Source organism: Cucurbita moschata, unplaced genomic scaffold (genome assembly GCF_002738365.1).
Source record: "Cucurbita moschata cultivar Rifu unplaced genomic scaffold, Cmos_1.0 Cmo_Scf00024, whole genome shotgun sequence".
NCBI lineage: Eukaryota > Viridiplantae > Streptophyta > Magnoliopsida > Cucurbitales > Cucurbitaceae > Cucurbita > Cucurbita moschata.
Genome location: NW_019268540.1, coordinates 2,708,626 through 2,734,629, shown reverse-complemented (window position 1 = coordinate 2,734,629; position 26,004 = coordinate 2,708,626). Strand labels below are relative to the sequence as shown.

Below are 26,004 nucleotides of genomic sequence, written 5' to 3'. Positions count from 1 at the left end.
TTTTCTTACATAAAAATCATAGTTATTATTATTTAACTAAATTGAAAATTTACTAAAAACATAAATTCACTTCAATTTTGAACACACATGGTTTAAAAGTTATGGGTATACTTTTTTACATTCAAAATGTAATAATGCTGACAATAAAATGATAGCATGAAATAATAAAAAAGAATTTAATTTTACTGAGAATAAAATATGATGAGAACCACAAAATAAAAATCTCATTAAATGAAAACCTGACTACAAATTCAGAACACCAGTAACTCATCTAATGAATGTACTAATTTCCCATAATAGTCCTTATATTTAATCTTTGACCAAATAATAAATACATCCGGTAAAATTATTATTTTTGTATTAATTATTGGTTAAGTTATTTCAAGATTAATAATATTTATTAATTTTATAAATAGTGTAACACTTGATCTTAGTTTTAATATTATAATTAATTTTTAGTTAAAGAGATGCGAAAAGAAAAAAATAAAAAGGCTGAGGAGTGCAGAATACGTACACGAGTACATCTGGCCAAGTGGGTCCCACCTCTCATCCCTGAACTGACAGCGACAGCTGTCTTTTTTCTGTCCCACGTAAATTTTTATTTTTAATTATTAGTTTAAAAAAATAAACGACAATAATCTAATTTTAATTTATTTTATTTTATTGTTTTACCTCTCTATAATAATTTAATTAAACAAATTATTTTTTTTATAAAAATTATTGATTTGTATTTTCTGGTTGTGCTTTTCTATGGTGGAAATCCAAAAGCTGAAAAGAAAAACGAAATTAAAAAAAAAGGAAAAAAAAAAGTCCTCTCTTTCTATCTTTCTCTCTCCTCCGCTTTCTGTTGTACAGCTGCGAGTTGTCTGTGGCTCTGGTTTTGTGTTTCGCCTTCTCCTCTTCCCGGGAATCGATACCAATCTGAAAAATCGAGGAGGAGGAGGACGAAGAACAGAGCGTTTTACGGCAGCGAGAGGGAGGGGATTTTGCTACATTCTGGTCACCGGCGAACTTCCACCGGTGAGTCTTCTTCTTTGCCTTTGTTATTTTGTTTACTTCCATGTCCACTGAATGTTGCTGCGGCTATTTCTTCTCTGAGGCCGGTTTGTATCCACGGCATCCTCCTCTCTACTTTGGTTCACTCATGCACTGGCTTAAAATTCGATTCCATTCCTCTGTTTGATGTTCAAGAAGATCGATTCATCGATTCTGTTTTCGTTTCCAACTCTGGCTGATTCTAGAAGAGAAACCCTAGGTTTTGTCCGTTTTTCGATTTCACCTAATCTGGATAATAATCCGTTTGATTTTAAGTCGAGGAGGAAGGGGAAAAGGGCGATTCGAGGAGTGAAGATGTTGTGGATTATGAGATTCTCCGGATTCTTCTCTGCCGCTATGTTGATGGTTATTCTCTCTCCATCTCTTCAATCATTTCCTCCGGCGGAAGCCATTCGATCCTCTCATCTTGACTTTCATCTCCGGCAGTCGGTTCCACTTTCGCTCTCCGATTCGCACACTCGGTTTCTGTTCCGTAGGTCGCCGTCGTATCGCAATGCGGAGCAATGCAGTTCGAGCGACTCGAAGTTTTCTGGTAGACTTGGTGTTTGCGATCCGAGTTTGGTTCATGTTGCGATTACGCTTGATGTTGAGTATCTCCGCGGCTCAATCGCCGCTGTGAATTCGATTCTGCAGCATTCGCTTTGCCCGGAGAGCGTGTTCTTCCATTTCCTTGTTTCTGAGACTAATCTGGAAGCTGTTGTTAGATCCGCTTTCCCTCAGTTGAAATTTAAGGTCTATTATTTCAATCCAGCGATTGTTCAGAATCTGATTTCGACGTCGGTGAGGCAAGCGCTTGAGCAGCCGCTTAATTACGCGAGAAACTACTTGGCAGAGCTTTTGGAGCCCTGTGTTCGGAGAGTGATTTATTTGGACTCCGATCTCGTCGTTGTTGACGATATCTCGAAGCTTTGGAGAACTAATTTAGGTTTCAGAACCATCGGAGCTCCGGAATACTGTCACGCAAACTTCTCGAAGTACTTCACCTCTCGGTTTTGGTTGGATAAGCGGTTTTCCGGCACGTTTCTTGGCCGAAAACCTTGTTACTTCAACACCGGCGTGATGGTTATAGATCTGGTTAAGTGGCGGCGGGCCAGCTACACGAAGAGGATAGAACGATGGATGGAGATTCAGAAAAACGATCGGATCTACGAACTCGGATCTCTCCCACCGTTTCTTTTGGTCTTCGCCGGTGATGTAGCGCCTATTGAACACCGGTGGAACCAGCACGGCCTCGGCGGCGACAATGTGAAAGGAAGTTGCAGGAATCTCCACGCCGGTCCAGTGAGCCTTCTTCACTGGTCTGGTAGTGGAAAGCCATGGATGAGACTGGACTCAAAGAATCCCTGCCCTCTTGATTCACTCTGGGCTCCATATGACTTGTACGGCCACTCCCACTGAACCACCACCGACCACCTTCAGCCGTCGTCGGTAAGTGCTCAAAAGACTAAAAATCCCTCCCTGATCATTCCCCTTCTTCAACCTCTTCCCCAAGGAGGACTGTTTTGTCTCCTAATTTAGTCCTCCAAAATTCCCCCATTCTTTTCCTTCTCCATTAATTCATATTTTCTTCTCCCTTTTTCTTTACAGATTTTCATTTAATTCTCTCTTCCTTTTTTGTTCCATCATCGTCTTCCTTCATACCATTTGTATTCTACTCTACCCCATGATTATTATTCCTTGTTCTGAAAATAAGAAATAGAAGGATAGCCACAAAAAAGAAAAAAAAAAAAAAATTGTTGTATAGACTCCCATGGGTTTGTCTTTTCTTTCTATCTATAGATGGTATGTTTCTTCATGTTTGATATCTGTATTGATTTTGGATTTAATGCCATTTTAGCTTCTTTCTTTCATTTTGCGTAGATTCTGCTACCCCCCATGCTTTTTGGATATTAGTTCTTATTTTCTGATCAACCCATCCCTGATTGCCCATTTGAGGAACTAACTTTTCCTCCTCTGGGATTCTGATCAAAACTTTAATCTCTGATTCTGATAGAAACGTTTTTTTTCTAATAGATTTGCCATCAATGATGATCTGATCGATCAAAGTTGTGACAAATATTGTTGGTTAGTGTAGAAAGTAGGCCACGGGCTCTATGAGATTATTAGAGGTAGCTTTGTTCAAGGGGAAGAAGAACAAAGAACCATGCCAGCCTTGTGAGCCACCCTCCTCTTTATTCATTCCCTCACACCCCTTACTTTCTTTCTCTTTTCCTGCCCGTGAGTTTTCCAAATTAAAAAAAAAAGAAAAGAAAATTAGAAAACGAAGAATGTGGGACCCATGTAGGATTAGGGGGAGAGTTGAAATATGATGACACGTGGCCAGCTACACGTGGTAGTGATGTGATGGAATCAAAGGCGTTGGCATATGCCAGTCGGCACAATGATTGGGATTATTCTTCATTTATTATTAATCTTAATTTAATTTTAATTTAAAATCTAATAATCCTTTTTTTTTTTAGCTTACAATGTCCTGGTGGTGACGTACCCACCGTAACATGCCTGTTGTACCTTTTTCATTGGTCGTTTTCTTTTTCATAATATTTTAAATTAATTTTTTTCTTCTATATTAAAAAAAATGTATTATTAGTTGTATTTATTATTATTATTGGAGATGTGATTATGACATGATAACTGTTATATTCAACTTGAAGGGCAACTGGAATTTTTAAATATAAAAGAAATTAACTATTAAATTCAAATGACATGATATAATTAATTAATTATATAAACTAATATAATTGTCCATATTCAGTAATTAACAATGTTTTTTTCCGCAAATATTTGTTAGTTTATTTAATTAGGTATAGATTATTGAAACCATAGATATAAGAACATTTATATATATATATATTTAACGAGAAAATCTATTAGATTAAAAATGGTTAGTATTCACAAAAACAATTAAAAATAAAATAGTTTGAGTTTTTTAAAATTTAAATTTTACTCTTCCATTTAACATGGCACCATCAAATTTTTAGATGAAAGGATATCTATTTGTCGATAGGTACTAATATTCTTGCTCCCTATTTGATCTAGCCGACATGACATCTTAGGATGAATATAAAAGTAAAAATAAAAATAAAATAAAATAAAATAAAATAAAAATATGTATTTATTTATTTATTTGTAAAGTCGGTTCAAAACATTTATATCATAATTTTTTTTTATAAAAAATGATATTTATCTTATATTAACTACGTTTTTTCATTAATTTGTGTTATTATATGTTTGTCATGTTGGATATGAGGTTGAATACGTTCGGATAATGATTTCTCCAAATTAGGTTAGATGGTCTTTATTGATGTTGGTGTCTTACGAGTCGAGGCTCTTCCAGCAAAACTATTATATCGTTCCATTCAAATTATTAGATTTGAATTTTGTTTTAGCGTATATATTTTTTTTTAATACGTGACTATATCTAATATAGTCTTGTTTTCTCGTCCTAAATCACAATTTTACAAAATTGTATTGTGCTTAGAGTCGGAAATCAATTCTACTCTCTATTAACTAATTTTTGTACACAATGTTCTCGTACTATTCATTATGATCGGATCATAATGTCTCGATAGATTTACGAAAATGGATTAACCTTCAGTCTCATTTTTCTTGAACTTTTCTATTTTTACATTTGGTAAGGATACTTATATATTGAATAATCATCGATCAGATTGATAAAATATTAACAATATTCTTTGACTTTTGCATTAATCAGACCATTTGGGTCAGAATGCATAAGCCCGAAACGCTCTTTGGTCTTCCAACCTTATTCAATAAAAGCCCAATGATTATCTTGCTTGAAAAGCGAGATCTATAGATATGTAAAGTAATTAACTCGAGCGTCTAGAGAATTATTTTTTTTACTAGTCTTTTCATTGTATTCCATTTGACATTAATCAAATGAACAGCCAAAGACAAGTATCATCTTTTGGAGAAAAACAATTTGTCTTTTTATTCTTGATTCTGTAATCATAAATATCTCAATGTTGCGTAGCAGAGTAAGTGTTAACATTTTAACACATACTAATTGTACTTAATTTGAGCGGAACATATTTTCAAACAATTTTGAAAATATAAACTTTAATATTTCAAATATAATAAAGTTTGAGAAATTGAATTTTTCTCGTGGTTACTAAAAACACCATGTTCAGCATTTAGTAACAATTTTTACTTAACATCTTAATGTCCCCCGCTACACGCACTGAGATTGATTTCCTAGTACCAACGGGTAGAATATATTCTACCTCATCAAGTATTTTTCAAGAATTACATATAAATGTAATGAAGAACAAATCTTGACAGTAGATCTTAAATTAAACAATCGAGAGAATTTAAACGTAATATTTGAAATATATAAAATATTATTTAATTAGAAACAATCAACTATCCATTCAATTTCAGTATAAGAACAAACAATTTTATCAAATGAACCTTATAAACCATTTCTAATGCTATGGTACTTTAGTGATTTAGAACAAGTGCCGCCGTAGAATAGGTCAGGTGTTCGTTCACTGAACTGAGACAATCTCAACCAAATATTATACCAGAATAACTCTTATTCCTATAATATTTAGTTACCATTAGTTCGGTCAAGAGCATCATTAACGACCTTAATGATTTCTTTGTAAATGTAACCCATCATTTTAGATTTTGTAGTTTTATCCCAACAAGTACCGCCGTAGGGTAGGTCGAGTATTGGAAATAAAATTACTATCTTATCCTTCTCAAGAGTTTACCCTGATATTGACCCATGCAAACACCTTCCGTAGGGAGACGGTCCAAAAGCCGCCACGAGGCCCCGCATGGATCTCACGTTATGAACCAATTATGGAGACCATAGGATATGTTGACACATTTCCTTCTCCCATTTACTATAAATACTTTCCCAAGATATTCACCTTGATATTGACTCATGCAAATACCTTCTGTAGGGGGACGGTCCAAATACCGCCACGAGGCCTCACATGAATCTCACGGTATGAATCAATAATAGAGAACGTAGGATATCATGACATGTGTTCTTAATATCTTGATATCTTGACAAACGTCCTTCTTCCACTAAGTATTTTGAAATAGGGTTTTCTATTACTCAGACAAATTAGGCTAATCTCATTTATCTAAGTTTCCAATCTACCCTTTCATAACCCTTATGTTGGTTGGATTGTTTTCTACGTGAATTACCAAGTTTTTAAACTATTAAAAACTAATCACATTATGAGCCTACTTAATGAAATTAAATAAAATTGATCGACATATTTGGCATATCCTAGAAATTGAAATTGGATTAAATTACAAGAATTTAAGTCCAATTCATATATTGGATTAAATTATGTTATTATAACTAAGTTTTTTAATTAATTTATGTTATCATATGTTTGTGAAGTTGGATCTGAAGTTGAATACCTTTGAATAACGATTTCTCCAAATTAGGTTAAATAGTCTTCGTTGATGTTGATATCTTACGAGTCGAGGCTCTTCAAGTAAAATTATTAAGTCGTTCAATTTAAATTATCATATTTGAGTCTCGTTTTAGTGTAGGAGAAAGGAATAAAGCAAGAGAATCATGAGACCCTCCACCTATGAGAATATGGGATACCCTACAAGAAGTGACCCATCCCATAGTCGGTGCCTTTCAAATGGACATTGAAAGCTTAGAAATTTAGGGCACATTAAAAAATATGTTCTTTTGGGGACCATATGCAATTTCTTTTACTCATCGAACTTATCAGATTAAAAAAATTCAATTCTTTCGTCTACTCGATTTCATTTAAATTCAATTCAAACTAAGAATGTTGATTAATCCACCACACCTAACTGATGTGAAAATTATCTTATTTATAATCAAATAAATTACAAGGATATGAAAATAGTAATAAATGGAAATAACAATAAACGGAAAGATACCTAAGAAGCGAGACTATAATTTAGTATATATGGTAATAAAATATAAATATGATATATATGGTAAACTATAATTTAGTATTAAATAACCTTAACACAAACCCACATAAAAAAAACTATTCTTTCTAATTGAGTTAATTCGAAATTCGATNAAATAATGAACACCATAGTTCATAGGATAAACAAAAAAAAAAAAAAAAAAAAAACTCTCTAACCCTCTAATTAATCCAATTCAAAATTTCAAAATTAGATCTATGAGTAGTTCATAAGATAAAATGAAGCAAAATTAGTAGTGTTCTTATGCTATTGATACTAGTATAATTAAGCATAATTGTTCGAGCTATAAATATATTAATTTTATCTAGTTAATTAATGTCTAATGAATAATTAATGATTACTAGAAAAAAATGACTTAATTTAATTAATTAACGTAATAACGGAAGATTCTGAACACAAAATTAGCTAAAATTAATTAAATATAATCCTAATTTTAGAAAAAATCAGTACCCACCAGCTAAATTTAGATAAAGAAAAATCAAAATTTTATTTAAAAAAAAAAAAAATACCAGGATGCTCCAACTTTAACTATATTAACGGTAATGTCGGAAATTAGTTAAAATGTTCAACTATAAAAACAGTCGATTGTTGAACAGAAGAAATCAAGCAATTCTTCAGCTTCCAATTTCCCATTTCCCATTTCCCATTAGCCAACAAAAAAAAAGAAAAAAAGAAAAAAAAAGAAGTGGAATAAAAGATTAAACATGGCATATGACCGCGGTGGATGCAAGAACAAAATCGCTACCTTTATGCTGTTATCTCTGTTTCTAGCCGCCATGGCGGTGGCGGCCGACAATGTCAACGACAATGCTAGTGGTGGCAGCACAGCGGGGGACGTTGTGTCCACAGCAGCGGTTAAGTCCCTGTGTCAACCGACATCTTATCGCGAAACCTGCGAGAAAGTTCTGGTGAATGCAACCGGCGACTCAAAAGACCCACGAGACTTGATCAAGGCAGGATTCCATTATGCCGTTGATCAACTCAAATTGGCCATTGCAAATTCCCCCACTTTGAAAGAATCAGCTACTGACCCAATGGCTAAGCAAGCGGTTGATGCGTGCGAAGAGCTCATTGATCATGCAGTTGACGATCTTTTAACGTCATTTGATAAAGTCACCGATAGTTTTACTGTGAATAGAATCGATAATTATATTGAGACTCTTAGGCTTTGGTTGAGTGGCGCATTGACGTATCAAGAAACTTGTTTGGATGGCTTCAAGAATGTCCCTGGTGATACTGGGGAAAAGATGACCAATTTGTTGAAGACGTCTAGAGAAATAACCATCAATGGGTTGTCGATGGTGGGTGAGGTTACAGCCATTGTGACCTCTTTGTGGCGTGCATTGGGGCTTCAATCATTTGGGCGACAACTCCGAGTAGACGAGTACGATGAGGAAGAGCCATCATGGGTCAATGATAGGCGGGGGCTACTCCAAGCCACTGGCGCTAACGTTAACGCCGATCTGGTAGTGGCTAAAGATGGAAGTGGAAAGTATACGACAATCACTGAAGCTCTTCAAGAGGTCCCGAAGTTTAGCAATAAAACCTTTATTATTTATGTTAAGGAAGGAGTTTATGAAGAGCAAGTATTGGTTGACAAATCCATGACCTATGTCATGATGATTGGAGATGGCATGGATAAGACCAAGATCACTGGTAGCAAGAATTTCAAGGATGGAGTAAACACATTCAAAACTGCTACCGTTGGTAAGTAAGCGTTTAGTTTATGATCACATTCTTGTGAATTCAACCAAGTGATAACATGTTTTCATATTCTTAACAGCGGTGGATGGGGTCAACTTCATTGGAAAAGACTTATGGTTCGAGAATTCGGCTGGGGCTGAAAAACATCAGGCCGTGGCACTTCGAGTTCAATCCGACATGTCCATCTTCTACAATTGTAGAATGGATGGCTATCAAGATACTCTCTACGCCCACACCCATCGTCAATTCTACCGAGATTGCATCATCACTGGCACCATCGACTTCATCTTTGGCAACGCTGCTGTCGTGTTCCAGAATTGTAAGATCTTAGTGAGGAAGCCATTAGAGAATCAACAATGCATTGTCACTGCCCAAGGCCGAACCGAGAGGAAAGAGCCCACCGGTATCGTACTCCAGAACTGCGTCATCTCTTCCGACCCTGAGTACTTTCCTGTTCGCCATATCAGCAAGTCCTACCTCGGCCGTCCATGGAAGGAATACTCAAGAACCATCATCATGCAATGCCAAATCGACGACTTGATACAGCCTGAAGGGTGGCTTCCATGGGAAGCCGATTTTGGTCTCAAGACTCTGTTTTACTCAGAGTTCGAAAATAGGGGACCTGGTGCAGCAACGCAGAATCGAGTTAAGTGGAGGGGAATTAAACAAATCTCAGCAAAGCACGCCCTTGACTTCACCCCTGCCTTCTTTATTCATGGTAATAGTTGGATCAAGCGCACTGGAGTACCATATAGTCCAGGCATGATGGTAGTGTAAAACTATTTAACCGTATAGGCCACGGGTTCGAGCTCTACGAGACTAGAGGTAGCCTTGTTCAAGGGGAAGAGGAACAAAGAACCATGCCAGCCTTGTGAGCCACCCTCCTCTTTATTCATTATTCCAAACTCTCAATTTAAATTAGTTAAATTAAAAAAAAAAATTAGAAAAAGAAGAATATGGGACCCATGTAGGATTAGGGGGAGGGTTGAAATATGATGACACGTGGCCAGCTACACGTGGTAGTGATGTGATGGAATCAAAGGCGTTGGCATATGCCAGTCGGCACAATGATTGGGATTATTCTTCATTTATTATTAATCTTAATTTAATTTTAATTTAAAATCTAATAATCCTTTTTTTTTAGCTTACAATGTCCTGGTGGTGACGTACCCACCGTAACATGCTTGTTGTACCTTTTTCATTGGTCGTTTTCTTTTTCATAATATTTTAAAATAATTTTTTTCTTCTATATTAAAAAAAATGTATTTATTATTATTATTGGAGATGTGATTATGACATGATAACTGTCATAATTTATTAATTATATTAATTTATTAATTAATATAAACTAATATAATTATCCATATTCAGGAATATATATATATATATATAAAATAGTTTGATTGTTTAGGACCGTAGAAACGAAGGAACCCACTATTTCTTTATCCATTTTGATTTTTTTTATTTACCCGATGTTTGGGGTGACTAAACAAAAAAGAGATCGTGGTTGGGAAGGTTATAGGAGCAAAAGCCATTGGAATTTTTATTTTATACATTAGAAAAATACGTTTTTGTTATTAATAGACTAGGGAAGGAGAAAGGACTAATGGAAAGAAAGGAAATCAATTAGTTATTCATCAAAGTTTCATATATTCAATGACTAGGAAAGGAGATGTAGAACAAAAATAAGCTTTTGAAGGGCTCGTTCAAGACTTACTCGAACTATTACTCAACATAAAATAAGAGCTTTGGCTTCAGCCTATCGAGATAGAGGTAGGCAAAAAAGAAATTTTTGTCGCTCGAATAAATGCAGTAATTCGATATAATAAGGATAGTAGATTCATACACAATCGTAAAATACTTGCCCAAATCGCAATATTAAATAGGAATTGTCTTTATATGATTTTCAATGAGATCATAAAATAAGAAGATTGGAAAGGAATGCTTAAAATGGAGTTCTCTCGAGAATGAACTCCGAGAAGGTAAAGTAGAAATTAGTATGATAAAATATGATAAAGTGGTCAAAATGAGCAAATATGTTCAATAAAAAAAAAAGATTAATTCTTCTTCTCTTTTTTTTTCCTTACAAATCTGAATAAAGGGGAGGGTCCCTCACGGTTGGGTTTGGATATCAGAATTTATCCGATAAATAAATACTACTTATTCAACAAATTCGATTGATTGATACGAGTTGATTTTCTGTTACGATAAATGGACGAAACAATAGCTGGGCCAATAGCTGCTTCAGCCGCTGCAATAGCTATAACAAAAATTGAGAAAATATTCCCTTTTAATTGGCGACTATCAAAAAAATCAGAAAATGTTACGAAATTCATATTAACTGCATTCAGTATAAGCTCAAGACACATAAGGGCCCTAACCATATTTCGGCTCGTGATCAATCCATAGATACTGATATTATGAAAAGGTAACAAAGATAAAATACGAGCTTGTTTTATAGCAATACTAACTAAGCGTTGCTGTTTTAAGGTCAATCTATTTACCCGTCTAGATAATATTTTTCCTTGTTCACTAATAAATCGACTAATTAAACTCACGTTTCTATAATCATTTCGATCCTCCGATTGAATCGGGAGCAAACGCCTACGAAAAGATCGTTTGGTTTTAAGAAGGAGTCTCTTGGATTTATCCATGGTTTGTTTATTCCTTTTCCCGAAAATCCTAATTTAGAATAAGAAATAGGATTTGGTTCGTTTATATTTAAATCTAAAATATGTTTAATATATGTAATTTTGCATCTTCCTTGGATTGGAAAAGGGTGACTCAGACGGTTGGTTCGATCTATTTCTTTATCTCCCCATGAATCGTATGATTGTAACAACGGGGACTGAATTTTCTCAATTCCAATCGACTAGGCGATTGGGTCGATCTTTTTGAGTAATATATCTGGAAATCCCCACGGATTCCTTGTTAACACTGTTTCAAACACAACATGTAACGACCCTAATATTTTACGTACTTAATCTAAGGTCATTACTACACCTTGAAATGCGGAATATAAATTAAATGGGCCCTATTTTATTACCTCGTGCAAGAGAATTGATTACAAGAAAAAAAAAAAGAACATTATTGAAAATGAAGGGAAAGTGACAAAACCAAATGAATGTTTGTTTATTATGCAAAAATATTTCAACCTATACTAACCTATACTAATGATGCAAACCGAATTCAGCCTAGACTACGAAATGGAAAAAAACAAACAACTATCCTATGCATGTGCCATGGTCCCGAGGTGTATGATGCCGCCGTCGTTGTCACATGGGTGCCTTGCCTTTATCTGCAAAAGTAAAGTAGCACGAGGCTTGAGTATTTCTAGAATACTCAAGTAAGTGATCCCCTATTAGGGTTATGCAACAATCACATGCAATGAAATGACGGGACCTATCGTTTCGTTTCGTTTTCCTTACGGTGCAATCCTAACAGGTAATCGTGGACGTGTGCCATATACTCTACACACAGCCCATACGTGCGAGTATGGGCTCACTAGCTAGTTCTCACACCGTTGCGCCACTGTCCTTATCTGGTGGGCATACTTTGGGAGCCCCTTATGCCGGGATCCGTTAAAACTAGAGCCGTCACGGTAGCGCTATGCAATGCATAACGATCGTTGTCCTGCCATTGGATGTACGCGTCCATACCCTCGTGATGGGATGGGGGTATCCCCCAGATGCATGAACACACACAATGCATGAGGTCCCCTATGACTACATTTATCTTTAATGACCATAACCCCCCTGTCACGTTCCATGCTTCATGTCATTCGCATTTTCGGTTCACATTTCATACACATTTCTATCGGGGTTATGATTCCAGACAGTTTACCGTGTTTCATGTCATACAATTCATGTTGTTCACATTCACATAGTCCATACAAACATGCCATAATCATTCGTACTTAAGCATATTAAACTACCATACAATTTAATCTATCACATATCATCACATGCATAACCTATCACATCAAACTTAGAAGCATACATAGCATACATACACGTTCACATGATTTCGTACTTAAGCATATTAAACTACCATACAATTTAATGACACGTGCAAATCCACGGGCACATGCCAACATACAGCAAATAACGCGTAACCTACGACGGGTGAGCCACTTACTTGGTAGGCCTTAGTCGAAGTACTCCCTAGAATATAACGTAAGCTCCTAGCTCCTCGTGAACGTTCTACGCCTCCGTTGGTCATTGGTTCCTATCAGTTCATTCGTCACTTTCATTAGTGTTTCATAAATATAATTAATTTTCTAACTTGAATTTGTGAAATACGACCTTAAAATGTTCCATTTTACCTTAAAGAGGGTCGAAACTAGGTCTGGGAGGGTCGGAACAGTGTCAAATGGGCTGGAAATAGATTTTCCCAGCCGAATAAGCCGCCGAGCCGATTAAGCCGCCGGAGCCGCACTGCAGACGTGCCACGTGGCACAATAAGAGAGCAACGAGTTTGCAGGGGTCTCGGGTCGAGCCGCGAGTTATCGGATCACTCGCAGGTCTCGGGCCGTTAGCGGGTGATGAGCCGTGCGCAGGTGATGGGCCGTTTCGCGGGTGAAGGGCCGTTCGCAGGTGAAGGAAAGAAGTGTAGGCGGACTGGCGTATGCCGTTTGGGCCAAAGCATTTTCGCCGCGGGAACCGTCAGGATCTGGGCCGACCTAAGGGAACTGGGTTCGGTTCGGGTTGCGGGATCCGGCCCTCGGGTCGGACTTCGTCCTCTTCGCCCGACTGCCTGCACGATTTTCCGGCAGCCTTTCTCTCTCCTCGACAACGTCGTCTCAACGTTCTTTTTCCCTCTTTTTTCCTCCGTTCTCGAGACTCTTCTTCACCCTAACCCCGTTTTTGGTACAAATCTCGTTTGTAAGGGTCTCTGTAACACCCGCTTATCGTCAACGATTAACAGGAGTTAACATCGACAATATTAAGAGACTCTGATATCCAATCATAAAATTCAAAGTATTTCTAAAAAAAACATCCAGTAAAATATTAAAAAAAAACAGTACTTTAAAAAAAAAACTTAAAACGACTAAGGTAAATTCTTGACAACGGAAACATAATTACATAACAGACCCAGACATGGATTCCCAGTAGTCTCTAGCCCGCTGGTCTCGTCCTCGGCTGGCCTGCAGCATCTACATCTGGAAAGAAAAGTTATAATAATTCTGATGAGTAATTAGATTACTCAGTAAGTAGCTAGCTTATCATTCACGGGTTCATAACTAATCTTTCCAGGTGTTTGTACGTTTTATTCATCACTGACTCCTAGTTCTCTTACTAGGGTCATCTGTTCGTTAATGAGGTATCTCAGCTACCTCCAGCTAGGTTACTGATTCTCTCTCAATATGCTTATCTAGAGTTTTCGGACTCGTATGTAAGACTCGCTCTCGGTCAAATACGGCCCGTCTACTAATTGCTCTGGCGGCCTATTTATCTCATATACCAACGGTCAGGAGTACTCATGCTCCCTGACTTAGCACACAGCGCGTTGGCCAGGAACTCCGCGGGAATTAGTAGACTATCATACTCAGTAAATAAGCCATAGCTCAACCACCAATAAGCATATCTAGAGTCATAACCTTTCCATTAACATGCATAACATACTCACAGTTACTGCATGCTTCCATACATGTATCATGATCAACACGTAGAACATTCTGACAATCATTTATATCACGCTTACATCACAGGCAAGCAGTCACAATATACAATAAACACTAAATATCATCAAAGTTCATCATAACTTATCAAGCTCTTAATCAGGTAAACAACATACTCACATGTTGTAAAACAAGTTAAGAACTAGTTCAAAGGTCGCTACGCTACTTACTTGGTTGCGAACTCCTTTTCCCCCTTGAATGTACGTTTAATAGTATTTCAACACAATTCCTTCCTATTAGACCTATATTTTATCGATTTCAACATAAGTATAGATCATTTTTGATAGGACAGGTCAAAAGGAGTCGAACGGGACAAACCGGGAGTAAAAATACCTTCGCACGCGCCCTCACGCGCCAACACAAGGTCAATATCGTTTTCTCACGCGCCTGATCCTCGCACAGTTGCACTTCCACTCGCGGCCTCCCACACGCCTCGCGTGTCCTTCACGCGCTCGTCTTCAACCTCTCCTCCCTGCAATTTTTCCAATGTTTTTTCCTTAATACCCGTTGTGTCCCGAAGCAAAAATTTCATCTCTACAGCTCGAATTTCGTGCTGATTTCTTCAACAACTTTATAGATCTCCTAACTACGGTTCTAACAAGCCTTATTTCATAATTTATTATGCAGTATGAATCAAGATATCGAGATTTAAAGGTTCGGTGATATGGGTTTTTTTTCGTTACCTTCGAATTACCGTCCGATTCAGCTCGGGGCCGTATCCTTTTCCTCAAAAGTTTCCTCAGCAACAACCCCTCTTCCTTTACCCTCGATTGATGTCCAATTTTAAGCAACCAAAAACTCGAATTCTCCAACAATTTCCTCCTCTGTTTTTTGGGTTTCTCTCCATCTCCATTCTTCGTTTTTCTTCCCTTTTTAAAGCCTAATCAAGCTCTAATACGCTTCCACATTCCTCTGATAATCCCCTCGTCAATCCCACGCCTCCAGCTACGCGTCCGCCGCCCCTCATTTCCCTTTACAGCAGCTGCTTCGACTTTTTTTTTTAATTAATTAATTAATTATTTATTTATTTATTTTTACTTAATTATTATTATTATTATTATTATTATTATCATCAAACACAACAAATAATTACAAAATACATATTATCATTATTTTGGGTTGTTACAGTCTCACACTCCTGGATCTGGAGGAGTTCGGAAGTTCAACGTTCGGTCTTCCTTGTCGACGGTGTTCAGCGTAAGGGATTCGTCTAAAACCTACTCCTGATGTGTGTAAAGGGTTCTGGGATTACTTTTGTGATGTAAAATGAAGGTTTTGACGTCGATCTAGTATGGTTCGGCTTCGCCGGAGTTCCATCGGGGTTTTTTGTTCCTTCTCATTTTTTTCACTGTTTTCGTTCTTTGCAGGTCATTTCGGGGTGGCTAAAGGTCGGGGACTAGTTCTCTAGCATCCTAGCCCTCGTCCGCCGTTTGTGGGTCGTGTGCGAGTGAAAACTCCGGTGTTCGCCAGAGTTTTCGGCTCTGCCGACGACCCCCATTATTATTTTTATTATTATTATTTTTGTTCCGTTACATTACCTACCCCTAAAAAGAACTTTTGTCCTCGAAAGTCTCAAACTTGTGGATCAACTTGGGATATTTTTTCTTTATTTCCTCCTCTCGTTCCCACGTAGCTTCGTCGATTTGATGGTTACGCCACAATACCTTAATGAAACATATATTTCTATTACGTAAGGCTTTCACTTCTCAGGCTAGGATTTCAATTGGTTTCTCCTGATAACTTAAAATTTCCTCGATTTCGAGAGCTTTGAAGTCTATTACATGCGTAGGGTCTGCAATATATTTCCTTAACATGGACACATGGAATACATCGTGTACGCTTGAAAGCGAAGGTGGTAAACCTAGTTTGTAAGCTACCGAACCTACTCTTTCTAAAATTTCGAACAGTCCAATAAATCGGGGGCTTAGCTTCCCCTTTCATCAGAATTTTAGAATGCCTTTCATAGGAGCTACTTTTAGGAACACTGGGTCCCCTTTTCGAACTTTAAATTCCTACGCCTAACGTCGGCGTAGCTCTTTTGCCTACTCTATGCGGTTCGCATTCTTGCTCTAATTTTCTGTACTGCCTCGTTGGTGATGCGAACCAATTTGGGTCCTACAAGTTCTCGTTCACCTACAAGTTCTCGTTCTCCTACTTCGTTCCAGCACAATGGGGATCTAAATTGTTTTTGCATACAACGCTTCAAAGGGTGCCATCCCAATGGTTCCTTGGAAGCTGTTATTGTAAGAGAATTCCATTAAGTGCAGTTTAGTGTCCCAACTCCCTGTGAAATCCATAACGCATGCGCGAAGCATGTCTTCCAGGATTTGGTTTAACCGTTCTGTTTGGTCATCCGTTTGTGGGTGGAAGGCGGTGCTAAAGTTGAGGCGGGTACCCATCGCTTTTTGGAGTCCGCGCCAAAAGGCCGATGTGAAATGCGGGTCTTGATCCGACACAATTGACACCGGTACCCCATGCAACCTCACAATTTCTTTCACATACAGTTGGGCCTAATTGTCTACCGTATATGTTGCCTTACCCGGTAGGTGGGCCGACTTTGTCAGACGATCCACGACCACCCAGATTACTGTATAACCCTTTAATGTTTTGGGTAGGCCTACTATGAAATCCATGGGAATGTTTTCCCATTTCCATAACGGTATACTTAGAGGTTGTAGTAGCCCGATGATTTTCTGCCTAGGGGCTTTTACTTGTTGGCACACCAGACACTTACTCACGTACTCCGCGATATCTTTTTTCATACTTCGCCACCAGAAGTGTTGTTTCAAGCCTTGATACATCTTTGTTCCACCTGGATGTATCGAGAAGGGTGAGTTGTGTGCCTCAATTAGGATTTCATTCTTTATTTCGCTCATGGGTGGGCCACATAAACGTCCTTGACATAATAATCTGTCATCTGTTGACTTGGAGAATCCGTCCACTGGGTCTACTTTCAATTGGTCTAAGATTTTGCTTAGGCATGGATCCCCACGTTGTGAGTCTATGATCCTTTGTCTAAGCGTGGGACGCACTGTCAGTCGAGCTATTTGGGCTGCAACTTCTTCGGTTATTACCGCTATGTCAGCCCGTTCGAAATCAGTTCGCACTCGTGGCTCTTTGGTGATGACGGCCGACGAGTGTACTGCTTTTCGACTCAATGCATCAGCGACTATGTTTGTTTTTCTAGGGTGGTACTGGATGTCTATGTCGTAATCTTTTACCAGCTCTAACCATCTACGTAGTCTCATGTTCAATTCTTTTTGCGTAAACAAATATTTTAAGCTTTTGTGGTTCGTATAGATCTGGGTCTTTTCATCATATAGGTAGTGTCGCCAAATTTTTAACGCGAACACTACTGCTGCCAGCTCCAAATCATGTGTAGGATAGTCTTGTAATCCTTTAGTTGGCGTGATGCATACGCAACAACCTTGCCATGTTGCATCAGTACACAACCTAGCCCCTTTTTGGATGCATCACTGTAAATCACGTGTCCCACAGAACTCTCTAGAACTGTGAGCACTGGGGCGGATACTAGTCTTTGTTTTAGCTCTTGAAAGCTGGCCTCACAAGTATCATCCCAAACGAAAGGTACATCTTTTTTTGTCAATTGGGTGAGAGGCGTGGCTATTCTAGCGAAGTCTTGGACAAACCTTCGATAGTAGCCCACCAATCCCAAGAAACTTCATATCTCGGTGACCGTTGTTGGGTGCTTTCATTTCGTGACCGCTTCTATCTTATTAGAATCTACGAAGATTCCGTCTTTAGACACAATGTGCCCCAGAAACGAAACCTGTCGTAGCCAAAGTTCGCACTTGGAGAATTTGGCATACAGCTTGTTCTCCCTTAGGATAGTTAAGGCTTTGCGAAGGTGCTCTTGGTCTTCTAGGTTCATTTTCGAGTATATCAGGATATCGTCTTTGAACACGATCACAAACGAGTCTAAGCACTCCTTAAATACTCGGTTCATTAATTCCATAAATACCGCTGGGGCATTGGTGAGACCAAAAGACATCACCACAAACTCGTAGTGGCCATATCTGGTTCGAAAGGTTGTTTTCGGTACGTCTTCATTTTTAATCTTAATTTGATGATATCCTAATCGAAGATCTATTTTAGAAAACACTGTCGCCCCACGTAGTTGGTCAAATAGGTCCTCAATACGGGGTAATGGGTATTTGTTCTTTACCCTCCTCTTGTTTAATTTCCTATAATCAATGCATAAACGCATTGAGCCGTCTTTCTTTTTGACAAACAACACTGGTGCACCCCAAGGGGACTCGCTAGGTCGAATGAAGCTCTTATCTAATAGGTCTTGCAGTTGTGATTTAAGTTCTTTTAGTTCTACTGGTGCCATGCAATACTGGGCCTTAGAGATGGGTCCCGTTCCTGGTTCCAGATCTATTCCAAAGTCTACCTCTCGCGATGGAGGAATTCCCGGGAGGTCCTCCGGGAAGACATCCATAGATTCGTTTACTATGGGTACCGTATCTATGGGTTTTTTCTTTCCTTTTGTGTTTACTGCACAGGCTAGAAACGCCCACCCCTTGTTGTATCAGGCGTCTCGCTTTCATCATCGATATTATTTTTGGGTGGTACCTGTGGAGGTTCCTTTAAACTTAAAGGTAAGTCCGTTGGGAGGTGTGAATATCACCTCTTTCTTATGGCAGTCTATGCTAGCAAAGTTTTCGACTAGCCAGTCCATTCCTAGTATGACGTCAAAATCTGTCATATCTACTACCTTTAAGTCTACGTGGATGATTTGTCCCGCTATTACCACTTGTTCGTCCTTTACTCTATTTTTCGTAACTAAGTCTACCCCTGCTGGGGTACCGACCGACAACACATGCATTAAGGGTTCTACTCGAACCCTGCTTGTTTAACAAATGGTAAAGCAACAAAGGAATGGGTAGAACAAGAATCAAACAATGTCAATGCAAAGTGTCCTAGTATAGAAAGCGTACCTGTCACCACGGTGCCAGATATTCTCGCCTCTTTACTAGTCGTTGCATATGCCCTGGTCTGTGGGCGAGTTTGTATGGTGGGCTCCTAGATGACTGGTCCTCTAAGGGGTTCCCTTGGATTTCCCGAGCTCCTTGTAGGGCAAGTTCTGGCCAAATGACCTGCATGACCACAAATATAGCACATACCTAAGCCCGCCAAACATCTCCCAACATGTTGTTTTCCATAGTTACGGCACAGGGGCTTCTCCATTGCTAGGTATCGAGCCATTGGGGGTGGAGCTGGTGGCCTACTCTGATATCGAGGTCTCTGGGGCGGTGGTTGGAATTCTGTGGTTTCGACCTTGACAGGGCGTTTCCTCCCTGTGACAACCGTTGGCTCCGTTTTCTTTTCCTCTGGGGGTTCCTCTAGGGCCTTGGCCGCCCTTAGGGCCTCTTTATAGGTTTTTGGGTTAAATGCCTCTAACATGCGGCGCGTCTTCGGGTTCAATCCCAACACAAATTTTTCTATCTGTTTCTCTTTAGTGTCAACTAATGACGGTGCAAACCTACTCAATCTCATGAAGTCCTAATCATACTGATCCACCGTGCGATCACCTTGGGTTAAGTGGTTAAACTCTTGTTGTTTCTTTAGACGGGTTTCCTTTGGATAATAATATTTTAGAAAGGCTTCCTTAAAGGTTTCCCACGTTGTAATTCCCCCGCTTGGGTTGATGCTCTATTTATTATCCGACCACCACACTTCTGCATCATTTTGAAACATATATGTCGTACACGCCACCTTATGTTCATCAGAGCATCTCATTGATTCAAAGGTCGTTTCCATGTTTGCGATCCACATCTGAGCTGCTGTGGGATCTTCCTTTGAACCGACAAAAGGGCGGGGGTAATACCGTCTGAAATCCTTTAACCAACTCGCACCCCTATCCGGATGCGGGTTGTTGACCGGTTGTATGGCTATCGCATCCACCGATTGCGGGGCCACCGCGATGGCTAGTTGTGGGGTCGCCGTGTTGGCTGGTTGCGTGGCCACCGCGTTGGCTGGTTGCGTGGCCACCGCGTTGGCTGGTTGCGTGGCCATTGCCGCGACTTGTTGCGTAGCCAACAACGTGGCGGGTTGTGTGTCTAGCATGGTTTGCATAGTTTTTTTGTTGGGATTCCAACAGTAACTTTGTGGCAAGGTCTAACCCGGCCTATGGTGCGGCTTGAGGGGGTGGCGCATATTCAGGAGGGGGTACAGCTCGTGGGGGAGGTGCATATTCAGGAGGGGGTACAGCTTGTGGGGGAGGTGCATATTCAAGAGGTGGTACAAACGCATATGGTCCGGTAGTTGACCCCTCTTGGGAAGAGCATCTATCGGCTTCTCCTCTTCCCCCTCTCCTAAGGGGAGGTCGTCCTCTCCCTCTCCTACCTCTTCTAAGTTCTCTGTGTGGCATGGTTCTAGAAACCAAGAAAAGGATTTTAGCTAAGTTTATGACTTACTTATAACATTTCCTACATCCTATATGATAATTCATATAGAAGAAAACATAACTATCATAACGTAAAACGTAAACACATGCATTACATCAGTTCACATCACAACACATTTTCATACAGTATCATGTCATGCATCATTTAAAGCCAATCACATTAAATATTTCACAAAGATCATGCATCTTTCATCCTACTTAAGGTATACGTGGCAACGACGGGGGCACCGGTTATTGGACCGTGGAACATGCCAAGCCTACTCTATAGGCTAGTCTACAAGATCTATAACCTAGAGTTCTGATACCAACTTTAACGACCCTAATATTTTACCTATTTAATCTAAGGTCATTACTACACCTTGAAATGCGGAATATACATTAAATGGGCCCTATTCATAAATGCGACGTACTCTCGCCCTTTATTACCTCGTGCAAGAGAAAATGATTACCAGAAAAAAAGAAGAACATTATTGAAAATAAAGGGAAAGTGACAAAGCCAAATGAATGTTTTATTCTACTCAATGGTTTATTATGCAAAAATATTTCAACCTATACTAATAATGCAAACCGAATTCAGCCTAGACTATGAAATGGAAAAAAACAAACAACTATCCTATGCATGTGCCACGATCCCAAGGTGTACAATGTCGCCGTCGTTGTCACATGGGTGCCTTGCTCTTATCTGCAAAAGTAAAGTAGCACGAGGCTTGAGTATTTCTAGAATACTCAGTAAGTGACCCCTATCAGGGTTATGCAACAATCACATGCAATGAAAAGATGAGACCTATTATTTCGTTTTGTTTCGTTTCGTTTTTTCTACGGTGCAATCCTAACGGGTAATCGTGGACGTGTACCATATACTCTATAGACAGCCCATACGTGCGAGTATGGGCTCACCAGCTAGTTCACACACCACTGGGCTACTGTCCTTATCCGGTGGGTATACTCTGGGAGCCCCTTATGTTGGGACCCGTTAAAACTAGAACCGTCACAGTAGCGCTATGCAATGCATAACGATCGTTGTCCTACCATTGGATGTACATGTCCGTATCCTCGTGATGGGATGGGGGTATCCCCCTAGATGCATGAACACACACAATGCATGAGGTCCCCCTATTACTACATTTATCTTTAATGACCATAACCCCCCTGTCACGTTCCATGCTTCATGTCATTCGCATTTTCGGTTTACATTTCATACACATTTCTATCGGGGTTATGATTCCAGACAGTTTACCGTGTTTCATGTCATACAATTCATGTTGTTCACATTCACATATTCCATACAAACATGCCATAATCAATCAAGAACCACATATCGTCACATGCATAACCTATCACATCAAACTAAGCAGCATACATAGCATACATACACATTCACATGATTTCGTATGGTTCGGCTTCGCTGGAGTTCCGTCGAGGTTTTCTGTCCCTTATCGTTTTTTTTTTCACTGTTTTCGTTCTTTGCAGGTCATTTCGGGGTGGCTGAAGGTCGGGGACCAATTCTCTGACATCCCAGCCCTCGTACGCCCTTTGTGGGTCGTGTGCGAGCGAAAACTCCGACGTTCGCAGGAGTTTTCGGCTCTATCGACGACCCCCATTATTATTATTATTATATATATATATATATATATATATATTTTTTTTTTTTTTGTTGGTTCAGTTACACAACAAGTACATTCCAAAATAACTGCGTTACTCGGGCATCTTTACCCTTGGCCATGAACCTCCCTTGTATTTTTTATTCAGGCAACTCTTCTATTTTCCAATCCAAAATGAAGAAAAAAAGAGAAGTTGGTAAAATTTTAAAAGATTCAGTTGCAATCAAATATAAAATATAGTAATACAGTAATTTCTAAATTTAAAATGGCAGTAAGGTTTTGCATTTAAGTATCTTGTAAGATATTGTTGCCCTAGCCATCACATTTTCATTTTCGTTCTCACTCTTTTATTAATTCAATTGGAACACGGCGCGGCCGAGTCCAAGTTTGACGGAAGATGAATCCAGTTTTATTCTTTCTCTTTTCTAACTTATTCTAAGTCTAAAAACTCTAAAAAAAAAAAAAAAGAAGAAGAGAAGGGGATTAGTCACAAATATTTGATTGTTTTTCTAATCTTCTTCACCCATTCCCAAGTCAATAACTAGAATGAAAAAAAATGGGAATACCAACGCATCCCGGAATAAACGATTGATCTTGATTAATAGACCCGCTAAAGCTCCGAACCATATAGTACTTACTACCAGTGCCACGGAGAAGGATATCTAGATGTCACCATCAAATTTTTAGATGAAAGGATATCTAGATACCCATCTCAACAATTGTCAATAGGTACTAATATTCTTGCTCCCTATTTGATCTCGCCGACGTGACGCCTTAGGATGAACATAAAAGTAAAAAAAATATATATATATATTTGTAAAGTCAATTCAAAATATTTATATCAAATTTTTGTTATGAAAAATAATATTTATCCTATATTAACTACTTTTTTTCATTAATTTATGTTATCATATGTTTGTCATGTTGGATATGAGGTTAAACAGATTTTGAGAAGGATTTCTCCAAATTAGGTTAGATGGTCTTCGTTGATGTTGGTGTCTTACAAGTCGAGGCTCTTCAAGCAAAACTATTATATCATTCCATTCAAATTATTAGATTTGAATCTCGTTTTAGTGTAGGAGAAAGAAATAAAGCAAAGAGAATCATGAGACCCTCCACCTATGGGGATACCCTACCAGAATTGACCCATCCCATAGTCTGCCTTTCAAATGGATATTGAAAGCTAGAAATTTAGGGCACATTAAAAAATCTGTTCTTTTGGGGGACCATATACAATTTCTTTTGTTCATGGAACTTGTAAGATTAAAAAAATTCAATTCTTTCATCTGCTCGATTTCATTTAAATTCAATTCAAACCCATTGAAAAAAACTGTTCTTTTTAATTGATCTAATTCGAAATTCGATAAATTTTACAACCAACAACATAGTTCATAGGATAAACATCTTAAAAAAAAAAAAAAAAAAAAACTCTCTAACCCTCTAATTAATCCAATTCAAAATTTCAAAATTAGATGAATTTTATCTATGAGTAGTTCATAAGATAAATTGAAGCAAAATTAATAGTGTTCTTATGCTATTGATATTGGTATAATTAAACACAATTGTTCTAACTATAAATATATTAATTTTATCTGAGTTAATTAACTTCTAAATAATTAATGATTACTACAAAAAAATGACTTAATTTAATTAATTAACGTAATCACAGAAGATTCTGAACACAAAATTAGCTAAAATTAATTAAATATAATCCTAAATTTAGAAAAAATCAGTACTCACCAGCTAAATTTAGAGAAAGAAAAATCAAAATTTTATTTAAAAAAAATTACCGGTACAGAATTCTCCAACTTTAACTATATTAACGGTAATGTCGGAAATTAGTTAAAATGTTCAACTATAAAAACAGTCGATTGTTGAACAGAAGAAATCAAGCAATTCTTCAGCTTCCAATTTCCCATTTCCCATTAGCCAACAAAAAAAAGAAAAAAAGAAAAAGAAGTGGAATAAAAGATTAAACATGGCATATGACCGCGGTGGATGCAAGAACAAAATCGCTACCTTTATGCTGTTATCTCTGTTTCTAGCCGCCATGGCGGTGGCGGCCGACAATATCAACGACGATGCTAGTGGTGGCGGCACAGCGGGGGACGTTGTGTCCACCGCAGCGGTTAAGTCTCTGTGTCAACCGACATCTTATCGCGAAACCTGCGAGAAAGTTCTGGTGAATGCAACCGGCGACTCAAAAGACCCACGAGACTTGATCAAGGCAGGATTCCATTATGCCGTTGATCAACTCAAATTGGCCATTGCAAATTCCCCCACTTTGAAAGAATCAGCTACTGACCCAATGGCTAAGCAAGCGGTTGATGCGTGCGAAGAGCTCATTGATCATGCAGTTGACGATCTTTTAACGTCATTTGATAAAGTCACCGATAGTTTTACTGTGAATAGAATCGATAATTATATTGAGACTCTTAGGCTTTGGTTGAGTGGCGCATTGACGTATCAAGAAACTTGTTTGGATGGCTTCAAGAATGTCCCTGGTGATACTGGGGAAAAGATGACCAATTTGTTGAAGACGTCTAGAGAAATAACCATCAATGGGTTGTCGATGGTGGGTGAGGTTACAGCCATTGTGACCTCTTTGTGGCGTGCATTGGGGCTTCAATGGGTTGTCGATGGTGGGTGAGGTTACAGCCATTGTGACCTCTTTGTGGCGTGCATTGGGGCTTCAATCATTTGGGCGACAACTCCGAGTAGACGAGTACGATGAGGAAGAGCCATCATGGGTCGATGATAGGCGGGGGCTACTCCAAGCCACTGGCGCTAACGTTAACGCCGATCTGGTAGTGGCTAAAGATGGAAGTGGAAAGTATACGACAATCACTGAAGCTCTTCAAGAGGTCCCGAAGTTTAGCAATAAAACCTTTATTATTTATGTTAAGGAAGGAGTTTATGAAGAGCAAGTATTGGTTGACAAATCCATGACCTATGTCATGATGATTGGAGATGGCATGGATAAGACCAAGATCACTGGTAGCAAGAATTTCAAGGATGGAGTAAACACATTCAAAACTGCTACCGTTGGTAAGTAAGCGTTTAGTTTATGATCACATTCTTGTGAATTCAACCAAGTGATAACATGTTTTCATATTCTTAACAGCGGTGGATGGGGTCAACTTCATTGGAAAAGACTTATGGTTCGAGAATTCGGCTGGGGCTGAAAAACATCAGGCCGTGGCACTTCGAGTTCAATCCGACATGTCCATCTTCTACAATTGTAGAATGGATGGCTATCAAGATACTCTCTACGCCCACACTCATCGTCAATTCTACCGAGATTGCATCATCACTGGCACCATCGACTTCATCTTTGGCAACGCTGCTGTCGTGTTCCAGAATTGTAAGATCTTAGTGAGGAAGCCATTAGAGAATCAACAATGCATTGTCACTGCCCAAGGCCGAACCGAGAGGAAAGAGCCCACCGGTATCGTACTCCAGAACTGCGTCATCTCTTCCGACCCTGAGTACTTTCCTGTTCGCCATATCAGCAAGTCCTACCTCGGCCGTCCATGGAAGGAATACTCAAGAACCATCATCATGCAATGCCAAATCGA

At 38.7% G+C, this 26,004-nt stretch overlaps 3 protein-coding genes across 3 annotated transcripts; all 3 read left to right on the top strand.

The window, feature by feature from the left end:
* The first annotated feature begins 767 nt into the window (after positions 1-767).
* Positions 768-2,906, top strand: LOC111460870 (probable galacturonosyltransferase-like 7). Its single transcript, XM_023104214.1, has 2 exons — positions 768-1,020; positions 1,312-2,906. The coding sequence occupies exon 2, from the start codon at positions 1,351-1,353 to the stop codon at positions 2,452-2,454; it is 1,104 nt and encodes a 367-aa protein (XP_022959982.1). The 5' UTR covers positions 768-1,020; positions 1,312-1,350; the 3' UTR covers positions 2,455-2,906.
* A 4,809-nt stretch (positions 2,907-7,715) lies between these two features.
* Positions 7,716-9,492, top strand: LOC111461150 (pectinesterase-like). Its single transcript, XM_023104648.1, has 2 exons — positions 7,716-8,718; positions 8,795-9,492. The coding sequence occupies exons 1-2, from the start codon at positions 7,716-7,718 to the stop codon at positions 9,490-9,492; spliced, it is 1,701 nt and encodes a 566-aa protein (XP_022960416.1).
* Positions 9,493-24,404: 14,912 nt separating this feature from the next.
* Positions 24,405-25,996, top strand: LOC111461149 (probable pectinesterase/pectinesterase inhibitor 21; the record flags this gene model as incomplete). The annotated part of the gene is made up of 3 exons (XM_023104647.1): positions 24,405-25,010; positions 25,078-25,474; positions 25,551-25,996. Coding segments are annotated over exons 1-3 (1,449 nt in total), but the record flags the coding sequence as incomplete, so codon positions are not given.
* Between the last annotated feature and the right edge of the window lie 8 nt (positions 25,997-26,004).

Coding starts and splice junctions, on each gene's coding strand:
- LOC111460870 (XM_023104214.1), top strand. CDS start 1,351: ATGTTGTGGATTATGAGATTCTCCGGATTCTTCTCTGCCGCTATGTTG.
- LOC111461150 (XM_023104648.1), top strand. CDS start 7,716: ATGGCATATGACCGCGGTGGATGCAAGAACAAAATCGCTACCTTTATG. Junction 8,719..8,794: donor ATTCAAAACTGCTACCGTTG/GTAAGTAAGCGT, acceptor TATTCTTAACAG/CGGTGGATGGGGTCAACTTC.